Here is a 12181-nt window from a genome sequence, read left to right as displayed (position 1 = left end):
TTTATGAAACATATAATTATATATTTATCATATAACATCAAAATCTGCTTTCAGGTCCTGAAGGTCACATTTCACCTTTTATGAATTCAACAAGATCATGCAGACCTTGTGTGTGTGTACATGTTTTCTATCCTGGTGGAGAATTAAACCTGAATACATACTGACTTCTGACAACTCATGTCACATTGGGACCTATTTCTTTTTGACAATGTAAAAATGCAAAACGTTTTCTGTGAGGGGTAGACGGTTGATGTATGGCTATAGAATATGCGTTTTGTAAAGTATATAAACCATTACGCCTATGGCAGTCTTCACAAGAATAGTAAACCAGACACACGCGCGTGTGTGTGCGCGCGCGAGCTTATATTTTCTGTCACAACCACTGAATTATATATATTATACATCAGTGGTCACAACCATTAACAAAACATTGGTTTTTAGATAATTCAACGTAGTAATGCTTGTGGGTAAATACTTAATAATCTTCTTCTGTTAATTTCTATAGATTTTACATCTTGGTTCATACAGACCACTGCTTGCAGGAGATTCAATCATTTTCATACCAGGATGCGCTTCGATGATATCGCGAGATCTTTAAGACTCTCCTGCCTATTCCGCTCATGTCGTCGCGAGAACGGAGTGACTTGCGTAAAATTATCCGGTGTTGGTCTCTGAGGTGAGTAGGCAATGTTGTAAAACGGCAAATAGATTAGAGGCTGTTAGCGAATTCATATGTGTTATTATTTGCATTAAATAGCGAAGCAATTTACAATATGTAGGTCGGCTCATGCTACTATAGTATCTCCACGTCGTGACAAAAATAAAAGGTGTTAACATTAACATTAGACGTAGCCTATAAACAGTATCACTGCCTGATGTGTTTATCATGAGAAGGCATTTCTGTCTTATGAATCATACAACAGGACGCAAGCATCTTTGTGTATTCATGAGGAGCCCACATACAGTCCGTGTAGGCTGACATTAGAAATAATTTCTCATATCAGGGTTCTCTGCTCTCTCTCTATATATATTTTGTCCAGCCAAAGTTAAAGATCATAGACGTATTAATCATTAAAATTGCAGAAGGATTTCTAGAAGATTTAAAAGAGCAACATTGGCATATGTGTAATAAATTGGATGAAGATAAGAGAGTACAATGTGGTAGCAAGTGTTCTTTTTGAAAGAGCCAGTTTTTTATCTGGAGGTATGACAGTTGTATGAGTCAATAAAAAAAACTGACCATAGATTTTCTCTTTTGATGTTGTTAAAGGCTAACCAGCTATCATGGGGAACATTTTTGGCAACCTTTTGAAAAGCCTCATTGGGAAAAAGGAGATGCGGATTTTAATGGTCGGGCTGGATGCAGCTGGGAAGACCACAATCTTGTACAAACTGAAACTGGGAGAGATAGTGACTACCATTCCTACTATTGGTGAAGCACATTTTTAGACTTGAAATGTTGAATTGCTTGGTTATTATTGTATTATTTTCCTCTTGCATAGAGACAAAGGCATTGATGTCAGGTCTTAAGAGTCTGGCCACTGTATAATTTGTGTGCCATTGTGTTTTCTTGTTATTAGGTTTTAACGTGGAGACTGTTGAGTATAAAAATATCAGTTTTACAGTGTGGGATGTTGGTGGCCAGGACAAAATCCGACCTCTGTGGCGTCACTACTTCCAGAACACACAAGGTGAGAAGGGGACTCATACACACACATAAAAACAAACAGGGTTTTGTGTCAGATAGAGGCATGATGAATAGCCAACGGATGTGACAAACCCAACTCGTATTTAAAAATGAAAACATATATTCCTATCCTTCTTTCTAAACTTTGATAAAGAATATTTCTTTGGATTTGAGACTTTAGTCTTTGCAACTTTACAGATCTTCTTCATGCACCAAGAGCTTGTTACACTCCAAAGAGAAAGGAAAATTCTAATCATATGACCACTTTAAAAATGTAATTTATTCCTGTGATGGTAAAGCTGAATTTTCAACAGCCATCACATGATCCTTCAGAAATCATTCTAATATGCTGATTTGGTTCTCAAGAAAATTTCTCATCTTATATTATCATTAACGTTGAAAACAGTTGTGCTGCTTATTATTTTTGTGGAAACCGTGATGCACTATTTCAGGATTCTTTGATGAACAGAAAGTTTACAGGTTCAGCATTTATATAAATATAATAAATATACCTCTGGTCCTTTTAATCAATGGAAGGGGTCCCTGTTGATTAAAAAAATATGTTTTTCTTAACAATGTACCGTTTCAATAGGAACTACATCAACACAGAAACAAAGAAAACAGCACGTCTCAAGTTTTATCATTTGATCTTTAATGCATCTTATTACATTTAGCATTGAAATTTGAATTAAGATCTTATATCGGGGTCCACAAGGGTCTTTATTTTTTCCTTTTATTAATTACTAACTTTCTATAACCATATTTCACATAAGGTCTCATCTTTGTGGTGGACAGCAACGACCGTGAGCGAGTGAATGAAGCCAGAGAAGAGCTGATGAGGATGCTGGCAGAGGATGAACTGAGAGACGCTGTACTCCTTATCTTTGCCAACAAGCAGGCAAGAGCTTTCCTTGTGCTTCTGCTGTTTCCTTCAAACCACCAACAGTTCTTTGATGTTAGCGTTGCATCTGCTGTCTACCCATTTTAAAGCAGCCCTAGCACGTGCATCAGTTTCTGTAATGCATGTGGTTATTTGTTGAAGATGGAAACCTAGCTGCAGTAATATTATGTATGGTTGTAGTTTGTTAGTTACAAAGGAGCTCAGCCAGGCAACGTTTGTTAGATAGAAAATTTCCATCAGTCGGGACTGTATGTGTTTGCCTCATCTTCCAGATGGCAGAGGTGAAAGCGGGCTATTTTTGGGCTGGATTGGCTCTCTGATGATTTGGAGAACAGTGGTTGTTGAGGTCTTTGAAGGTCTCTCTAATCTGATGATGTGCAGCTGCTGTATCTTAGTGAGAAGCAGTAGGTCACGATGCTCCCAACACTGAATCTGTAAAAGATCTGAAGAGAAATGGAGGCTTTTCAGTGTATGCAGGCTGGGATTATAGACACTGGGTCCAGGGAAATTAGTTATTGAAAAAAGTTAACAGGAAATTGTCAATGATGAGGGCATGTCGTATTTACATAAATGGTAAGATATGTAGTTGTGTCTGTTTCTGTCTCACTCTCCAGGATCTGCCAAATGCCATGAATGCTGCAGAAATCACAGATAAGCTGGGTCTCCACTCCCTGCGCCATCGTAACTGGTACATCCAGGCCACTTGTGCCACCAGTGGAGATGGTCTATACGAGGGTCTGGACTGGTTGGCCAACCAGCTCAAGAGCAAGAAATGAGAAGCAGAAGCAGACCCGATCCAAGAGGAGCCGGGGTGGGCAAAGAGTCACCTGAGTGGCAGCTCATCAGGGAGCACCAGTGGTTTCTTTCATTCTGTTTACAAGCCGAGACCAACAGGAGCTGGGTCATTTCAGACAGTTTAACCCCTCGCTATGTTTCACCTAACAGATCTGTGAGATGATTGGGGAAGCACCCATGATTCATATTCATATTCACTAGTGAAGATAGACATGTTTTGCTGTTCTCATGTGATTTAAACATCTCAGTTTCTTGTGTCTCTACACTGTAAATATATAAAAGACAGTAACGGGGAGTGAATGAAATGCTTTTACTTATATTAATATTGTGGGAGCAAATCTTAAATGCAGGTCATTTAAATTATATTAACTACACTGATAGATGAGAAACCTGTTGATTCAGTTTCCCGAAATATTTAAATAAAATCAAGAAACACGTTGCGCTTTTTGCTACAGTGGTGTCATTTTGCTACTGAAATTTGAATATGCATTGTGATTTATTATTAGCATATCAGCCAGACTTCATGACTGTCAGTGTTACAGACAAAGTGGTGATGATGCTCTTATTGCATGTATTCACACAATAACCAGTGTCTCTGCACAGGTTGCTGAGCAAGCTTTGGTTAGTGCTGGATGTAAATAGATCTGAATGTAGAGCTCTTGTCTTGGCATGCACATTTTGCAAACGATTAAATAGCACATTGTTCCGTTTTCAAGAACTGTTTTTCTGTGCTTATATTGTTCACTCATTGACTCTGTCCTTGCATTTGTGTTAGTAACTTCTTGCTAGTGTTGCATGGGCAGATCTGAGGAGCTGAACAAGAGTTGATCTCTATAGACCTCTGACTGGAAAGATTGTCAAAGCGACTTTACAGTAGACGCAGGTACTAATAGACTCAAGTATTTATGGCTGTGTGTGTATGCTCATGAATGACTAAGTGTTTTTATATATTACACGCTCAATAAAGCATGCATTTAGATCATTTCATGTGAATATCTTTTATTTGTTGTAGTCCTGTGTCCATACATTTTTATTTATTTATGTTCCATCACTTCCTTGCATTGAGATACTATGGAGACAATTTTGCATGCATTAAAATTATGTTGCCTAAAAAGATATATTTTTAAATGTTCCAACTTACTGAAATAAATACAAAAATTGCTTATAAGTTAATTAATGCGTATAAGTTAGTTAAAAACTAATAAAAAAGCAACAGAAGCACATCACAAAATTCAAAAAAGAAAATAAAGAAATTCAAAATATTAATAAATACTATATTAGTATATAAATTATACTAAAATAACACTGTTGTCAACTAGGCTTTTTCATTTATTACACTCCAAAATCTTTAAATATGTTCAAATAATAAAATATATATTAAACAATACCAAATAGTTTAGTCTACTTGTGTATTTTATAATATTTCATCAAATCATTACCTTCAACGTGTTATAGTATTATAATATTTATTATTTTTATTTTGAATTAGCTTTTATTTTATATTTTGAGTTTTCATTGTAATTTTAGTTAAAGTTTATTTTTGTCATCTTTATTATTAGTTTTTGTTTTTTAATGTCCATTTAAGTTTATATTTCAACTAGCTGCCAAGACAGAATTTCTTTCTTTCTTTCTTTCTTTCTTTCTTTCTTTCTTTCTTTCTTTCTTTCTTTCTTTCTTTCTTTAAGTTTTCTTTAAATCTTTTTTTTAAATATAATAATTATATAAAATTATGATGATTTTAAGAGTTTAGTTTTGACTATCAATAAAACTGATTCCATTCAATAAAATTCAGAAGTATTTACATAAGACAGGTGCTTGTGCTCCACAAAGTAAAAAATATGGAAAAAACAACACATGACACAACAAAACCACTCAAGTCTTTCAGAACCAACCACGTCTTTATAACAAAAATGAACCCACATGTCTGATGAAATTCATCTACTATAATTGCTTCCATTCTGGGATCTTTTTTCGGTTTACACAAACAGCTTATTCGCTTCAGTCATTCAGTGGTTTGGTGTGCAATTATAAAATTTGTTTCTGCATTCTGAGAACTTTATCAGACACCATAGAATGTTATAAATCTTATCTTTGTGTGGTTTGTGAAAATTTCATAGAGCATACTGAGAGCACTTCATCTGCTCTGTGTGAACACTTACGGCTCTTAGTCTTAGAAAAGCCTATAAATAATAAGAAGGGAAGTCTGTTTGTTTAGCAAGATGCCCAGTACCTCACCCCCTTATTCTGTGGCAAATCCGACACACCTCCCTGCCTGCCCTCACAGTGTGTGTCTCCAAGGGTGTGACAGCAGTATGTGGGTCAGGGCTGCTCCCTGGGTTGCCAGCCCCAATGGCCCCCTGCAGGCGGCTCATAATAGCGGCACCATTGTGGGTGCCATAGCTGGGATTCCCTCCCGTAACCGGGGCGCCCTCGCCCAGGGCACAGACTCACTGGCAGCAATGCTGCAATCAATTCATCAATCTGTGATGGGAGTGGCGACCACTAAAGCCAGGCCAGCCCACCCCTCATCCAGGCCATGACCACCAGCAATGAGGCTGAGAAGTAGGACTGGAGAAATCCGGAGCTGGATTGCGTACAGCTGATTATTTGTGGGGATGATATTCAGTCACAGCGGACGGCCATAATGAGAGTTCTTCTACTTTGGGAGGGTCAAAAAGTCAAAAAGTTTCAATTTAATACATGGATTGCCAAGCATGAACAAGCAAGAGCACACACACACACACACACACACACACACACACACACACACACTTTAACACAATAATGTTAAATTTGGAGTGAGGCTGGGCTGTAGCCAGGAACATTGAAGGGAACACATCAACTCCAGATTAGTAGTTGTTCAACATGGCTTTTCAGCAAACATCAGAAAAGTTGTAGTTGTAATTAATATTAATATTAATTTAGTAGTAGTAGTTTTGCTCATTCAAACGGTAGCAAAATGCAAAAAAAGTAAAATAATAATACGAATTTTTGCTTATTTATAACAAATAAGTCCACTGAAATGGGTCAAAATGTGGTGTGATAATATAACAGGGAAATGTAAGTGATTTATGGACATGGGGGTGTTCAGTAGGATATAATTACTGTCAGTGTAAATTTTTGTCTGTATTCCCTCAGAGTAACCATTATAGCTGTACAGTACAAAATAAACTGAACTGATAAAGATCGACGTTTTAGCAACATCCTCATTTAGTTGGTGTCTCCATCTGCTGGACAACGAAATGTATCGTTAGGACGTAACGTAACGTAACGTCTTCCAAGTCAAGCCACTTTATTTTAGTAAAGCTTTATACAGATTGTGTCAAAACAGCTTTAGAGGTACAAACAGGAAAATAATTTTATAAAGTAAAATAGTCAATAATGCAAGAGGACAATAACAAAACTTGATTCAGTGATGTCATCATGCAGTTCTCTTCAAATCGTGTCTGTGCAATCAAGCCGACAATATTCCTAGGAATGAAGCTTCTCCAACAAAGCAATATTTTTTAAAATCTACCACGTAGTAACAACTCCATTGAGCTTTGTTGAAGACAGGATATAAAAGCCCTTCAGAAAACTTAGCTTGGCTTAACCCAATGTAGCACTAATACACTATATGTAAACAATAATAACAATACAACCACAGAAAATGCAGTAAAAGCTATTGCATTAATGTAGTAGGATCATACATTCATATTCAGATAAACAAACCCTGGCATTTGTAGTTTCTACATTTTGTAGGCCATTTATTTTATATCCCTTACGAATATTAACCATGGTTTCGTTTACCTACCTAAAATCTAAAAATCACGGTTAGTATAGTTAAACCATGGTAACCACAAATTTACCATAGCTACACTAACCATAGTTTAACCATATTTGTAGTAAAAATGTGGTTATACAAATGGTAATCAATATGGCAAAAAAAAAAAAAAAAAACATGGTTACCACACTTTCACTACAATAAAACCATGGTTAATGTTCGTATAATAGATTAAACATAATAGTTTGCTTTAGAAGCTGTGTAGAACTTAAATGAAGTGAGAAGCTTTTTTTTGTTTTTTTTTACTTGTTACATTGAGCTAACCATTGTGATGAGGAGCTATCCATGGTGTTACATTTGGTTAATGAACAAGAACTGCTGCTAAATCAATCAGTCAGTCAATCTTATAGTTAGTATAGTGGCTATGAAATAGTGTTGTGGAGTATACATGCAACTGAACTATATATGATCTATATGTTTTCTATTATAGATCAGCGATACATGCTCATCTAAAGCCTCTGCAGTCCGAAGAAATAGCTACCGACATGCGAAGCAACTTTATTGTTCCCTCTCCCGCAGACAGTGGTCGCTGCTCGGGCGGATTGGGATGGATTTATAGCACGGGAAATCGCTGCGTTATGAATTTCATAAAATCTTTGCTTTTCAGCTGTGGACTGTATTCTTTCGAGATCTTGCCAGATTTGTTTATCCACTCTCCTCTGTTAGATACGTAAGAACGGAAGAAGTGTACGATTTTTAGAAAACATCTTGTTGTCTGTAAAGCAGGCCGCTTAGGCCTCGGAGTTTACTAAAATTTTGCCCGGCATGGTACGCTCGGCCCACGGAATACTCGCGGCTTTTTTTACCCGGTAAGACCCGTTAGCGCCTTTCGAAACAGCGCGCGCTGCAAAAAGTTTCGCAATGGGTCGTATGATCCCAACCTCCATATTTCATATTTTAGGTACATTTGAGTTTAGATTAGTGAGCTAACTCAGTAGCGTGTCGTTGTTGGATTGTAAACACAAAGATTAGGCAGATCCACGTAGTTAGACGTTGACGAGCATGCTATGTTATTAGCAGCTAAGCTAGCAACTAGCTATTGTGGTTCAACAAACAGTTTTCTGCTATCACAGACCGTGTGGCTAAATCAAAAACATTTCTTTTTAAATTAACAAATCCAGTGGACACATTAATTGTGCATTGCACATAATAGCTTTTATAATTATAAGCATCGTCCAAGTGTAAGCTCTGCAGCTCTGAACTATCTGAATGAACTATAAACACAAAGATGAGTAGTTACTGTTTAAGTTATTAGTTCATTTATACGATTATTAATAACTTTTCAGCGGTCTCTTTCATAAATGTGTGGTTTATACAGCTATAATGCATAAATGTGTATAAAAGTGTTATTACTCGCATCTCAAAAACCTCTCGAGATCTAATCACCGATTTAACCCAAAGTAAATGAATATCAGGACCAGATAGACTAGGCACAAATGGTTTGGGGATGATGTTTAATAATTTGCACATTTTGATCTTAAAATATATAATTATAACAGTTTTCGTGCTTTTGCCCTTTATTGTATGAAGTCTTGTGTTAGAATGAATAGAAACTTGCTTAGATGGAGTCTCTTGACTATAATAAAGGCAGCAGGTGCATGGGTGTCGAACTTAAGCTAACCAAATGAAGCGGGAAACTGCTGACAGATCCTGTTGGACATAAAAAATTTTTAGTTTAGAGTGCATGTAGTGTTATTTTCATAAACGTTTGTGTTTATGAATGATCATTCTTCCTTTTTTTCAGCTAATTGTCCTCCACTCTTTCAACAGGTGCATGGTATCCACCTAGTCCTCGGTTTGACAGCAGTGGTCCTAGTAGCGACACATTTCTCATCTACGATTGACTGAGAGCTCTTGCCACTGCCCACATACTTCTTATACAACACTCTACTGTAAATACAGCGGTCTTGACAGGATTGCAAGCTGATTGGTGAACCACTCGCAAATGAAGCTGACTCTCCACAGAGGCAACTAAGTGAACTGTGGTCCCCAAACAAGCAATACCATATCACAATACTTTTTTTTTTTTTTTTTTACATTGACATATTTGGCCAGAGATTTTACGATGGCATCTGTTCCAGTTTACTGCTTATGCCGTCTCCCTTATGATGTCACGCGGTTCATGATAGAGTGTGATGTTTGTCAGGACTGGTTTCATGGCAGGTGAGGTGGCATTTTGTAAATTATAATTGAAAGCCAAATTGAAATCACCTTTATGGTATACATGATGTTATTTGTTTGCAGTTGTAATGTTTTCTTTTTATTTCTTGTAGTTGTGTTGGTGTGGAGGAAGACAAAGCGGCAGATATCGACCAGTATCACTGTCCTAATTGCCAGGTGACACATGGACCCTCTGTCAGTAAGTGCTGCAAATACTGCATAAAACCTACCATTTTGTTGATTTGTAGATGAAATGCATTTTTTTTTCTGAAATATTTATTTTATTTTCATTAAAAATCACTATCTAAGAGTACTGGGATAACTCTGTCTTCATGTGTATCCAGTGTTATTTTACTATCATTGAGGTACTATTATAGTTTTTATTAATATTTTTAATCTGTTATATATACAGTATTCATACCCCTTGGTTTTTTCACATTTTGTTATTTTGCAGCCTTATGTTAAACCATTTTAACTTTTTTGTCCCACATCAGTCTACACTCCAGAGTCCATACACCATACTGATCAAGCAAAAAACAGTGTCTGTGTAGTTTATTAATTTTTTTTATGTATGTTTTTTTTTCTTTTCGTATGTTAAATTACAACGAGAATTTTAACCTTGGTAACTAGCTGAAATATATATTTCCGTTAATGTTGATTTTGTTTAAAGTTCTAAAAAGGTTTATGGTATTAACATTAGTTACAGCTTTATTTAACCATAATAACTTGAAACAGACTAATAATCTATCAAGCGCATGTAGGCATGAAAATAAACTGTTTATAACCTCATGGTGGAACACAAACACAATGTAAATACAACTTTAAACCATTAAAGTAGATCAGAATGGACTACCAAAATTGTGAGCTTGCACGAATTTGATTAGTAACTATGGTATTTGTTTCCCTCACAGTGCGCAAACGTCGGGGGGCTATTAAACATTCTGATGCAGGAGTGGTGAGAGACTCGGGACGTCCTGTGAAGACGGGCAGTGCTCAGTTTGTCAGAGAGCTACGCAGCCGCACTTTTCCCAGGTATGGTCACAGGATGATTATTTATTGCCATGTCCAAATTAGGCCTCTGGATGACCTTACTTTTATTAACCCAGATTAAGTTAGCTCTGATCAGACTTTAAGCTGTGATTCACACTGTTCAGCTTTGGCTAGCAATCTTTGGTGTCTTTGGATTTTTAAAACATTTTATGATTAGTATGCTGGAAAATGTACTTGACTTTTTATTTGTTTCTGTTTAAGTGCTGATGAGGTCCTGCTGAAGCCGACTGGGACCCAGCTCACGGTTGAGTTTCTAGAAGAGCGCTCCTTTAGCGTCCCGGTCCTGGTCCTAAGGAAAGATGGTCTGGGCATGAATTTGCCCCCGTCATCTTTCTCAGTGTCAGATGTAGAGCATTATATTGGTAAATAACTCTAATCTGCATTCCCATGCTATGCTACTTTTTAAGTAGGATTTTAGAGGGGAATGTAATGCTTTACTATTGCTTTATAGGTTCTGACAAGGAAATTGATGTGATTGATGTCAGCCGCCAAGCAGACCTGAAGATGAAACTGGGAGAGTTTGTCGAGTACTACAACAGCCCAAACAGAGACAGAGTGCTCAATGTGATCAGCTTAGAGTTCTCAGACACCAGGTACTTTTAGGGATGTGCAAATCTACAGATGTCCATCTGAATGTGTACAGCTGTAGCAGTGGTGCTTTGAAGGAAATGGAAATGCACCCTTTATTGTTCTTACTGTGATTGAATGATCCATAAACATTGCCATTTCTTACAATCAACCACAAGCTAGAGTTCAGATCTGCTTCTGTCCTGTCTACAACCAATCGATTAATTAAGTCCTTGCCCTGCATTTTTCTTGATAATCGGATTCACTTAAATGTATGTCACAATACAGAAGAAAAGATCTGTTTCTATTTCCATTACATCTCAACTTCAGAGGGGTTCAAAGGTGCAACTTTTCTATGAGGATTTAACCTTGCAAACTGTCTTGCATTCTTTGTCTCCTTTTTGTAGGTTGTCAAATCTAGTGGAGACACCAAAGATTGTGAGGAAGCTGTCATGGGTGGAGAACCTCTGGCCTGAGGAGTCTATTTTTGAGAGGCCTAATGTGCAGAAATACTGCCTGATGGGAGTGAAGGACAGTTACACAGACTTTCACATTGACTTTGGTGGAACTTCTGTGTGGTACCATGTCCTCCGGGTCAGTTGTTTTCTATTAATCATATGCAGTGGAAAATGGCGGAGAAAGAGAATGACTCTCCAGAAAGCATCATGCTTTGTCCTCCAGACAAAAGTGGTCATATGGTATTTCTTTTTCTGCATGTCAGGGTGAGAAGATCTTTTACCTCATTCGTCCCACTGCTGCTAACCTGTCGCTTTTTGAGCGCTGGAGTTCATCCTCCAATCAGAACGAGCTGTTTTTTGGGGACCAGGTAGACATGTGCTACAAATGTTCACTAAAGCAAGGAAACACCCTCTTCATCCCAACAGGTACTATCTCTTTTTCTGACAGATTTATTTCAAAAATAACTTTGTTTCGATATCCCATGTGACTGAGAGAAATTATAATTAGATTAATAATGGGGATTCTTTGTGTGATAATTATCTGCCGTCAGGGTGGATTCATGCTGTTCTGACCCCTGTGGACTGTTTGGCATTTGGGGGAAATTTTCTACACAGCCTCAACATTGACATGCAGCTTCGGTGAGATGACGCTTCTGTTTGTCTCCTTAGTAGTATTGTGTTGCACTGGGCTTTTTCATCGGTCATTCTTTTCTCTTTTTTCTTTCAGAGCATATGAAATA

The 12181-nt window shown here is 37.2% G+C and overlaps 2 protein-coding genes across 2 annotated transcripts in view; both read left to right on the top strand.

Moving 5' to 3' along the window:
* The first annotated feature begins 574 nt into the window (after window positions 1–574).
* Window positions 575–4365, top strand: LOC127944158 (ADP-ribosylation factor 3-like). Its single transcript, XM_052539965.1, has 5 exons — window positions 575–676; window positions 1271–1432; window positions 1581–1691; window positions 2461–2585; window positions 3203–4365. Exons 2-5 carry the CDS (start codon window positions 1285–1287, stop codon window positions 3362–3364), a joined length of 546 nt encoding a protein of 181 aa, XP_052395925.1. The 5' UTR covers window positions 575–676; window positions 1271–1284; the 3' UTR covers window positions 3365–4365.
* Window positions 4366–7690: 3325 nt separating this feature from the next.
* The window catches only part of LOC127944654 (histone lysine demethylase PHF8), an 11771-nt gene continuing 7280 nt past the window's right edge, over window positions 7691–12181 (top strand). Inside the window, exons 1-10 of the mRNA XM_052540754.1 lie at window positions 7691–8015; window positions 8977–9369; window positions 9480–9565; window positions 10278–10398; window positions 10618–10778; window positions 10868–11009; window positions 11391–11577; window positions 11705–11867; window positions 11993–12080; window positions 12169–12181. The exon at window positions 12169–12181 is cut by the window's right edge and continues 94 nt beyond it. Of these exons, the coding sequence (XP_052396714.1) occupies window positions 9272–9369; window positions 9480–9565; window positions 10278–10398; window positions 10618–10778; window positions 10868–11009; window positions 11391–11577; window positions 11705–11867; window positions 11993–12080; window positions 12169–12181 (1059 nt within the window). The 5' untranslated portion in view covers window positions 7691–8015; window positions 8977–9271. The remainder of the gene's footprint in view (window positions 8016–8976; window positions 9370–9479; window positions 9566–10277; window positions 10399–10617; window positions 10779–10867; window positions 11010–11390; window positions 11578–11704; window positions 11868–11992; window positions 12081–12168) is intronic.

The sequence above is a fragment of the Carassius gibelio genome, chromosome A23, assembly GCF_023724105.1.
Source record: "Carassius gibelio isolate Cgi1373 ecotype wild population from Czech Republic chromosome A23, carGib1.2-hapl.c, whole genome shotgun sequence".
Classification (NCBI taxonomy): domain Eukaryota; kingdom Metazoa; phylum Chordata; class Actinopteri; order Cypriniformes; family Cyprinidae; genus Carassius; species Carassius gibelio.
Note: the sequence above shows the minus strand (reverse complement) of the source record. Positions and strands in the feature narration are given on the sequence as shown.

Bases quoted from the DNA above. Each gene is read 5' to 3' on its own strand.
- LOC127944158 (XM_052539965.1), top strand. From the start codon at position 1,285: ATGGGGAACATTTTTGGCAACCTTTTGAAAAGCCTCATTGGGAAAAAG. The intron at 1,433-1,580 runs GTGAAGCACATT...TCTTGTTATTAG, and splicing joins GACTACCATTCCTACTATTG to GTTTTAACGTGGAGACTGTT. The intron at 1,692-2,460 runs GTGAGAAGGGGA...ATTTCACATAAG, and splicing joins CTACTTCCAGAACACACAAG to GTCTCATCTTTGTGGTGGAC.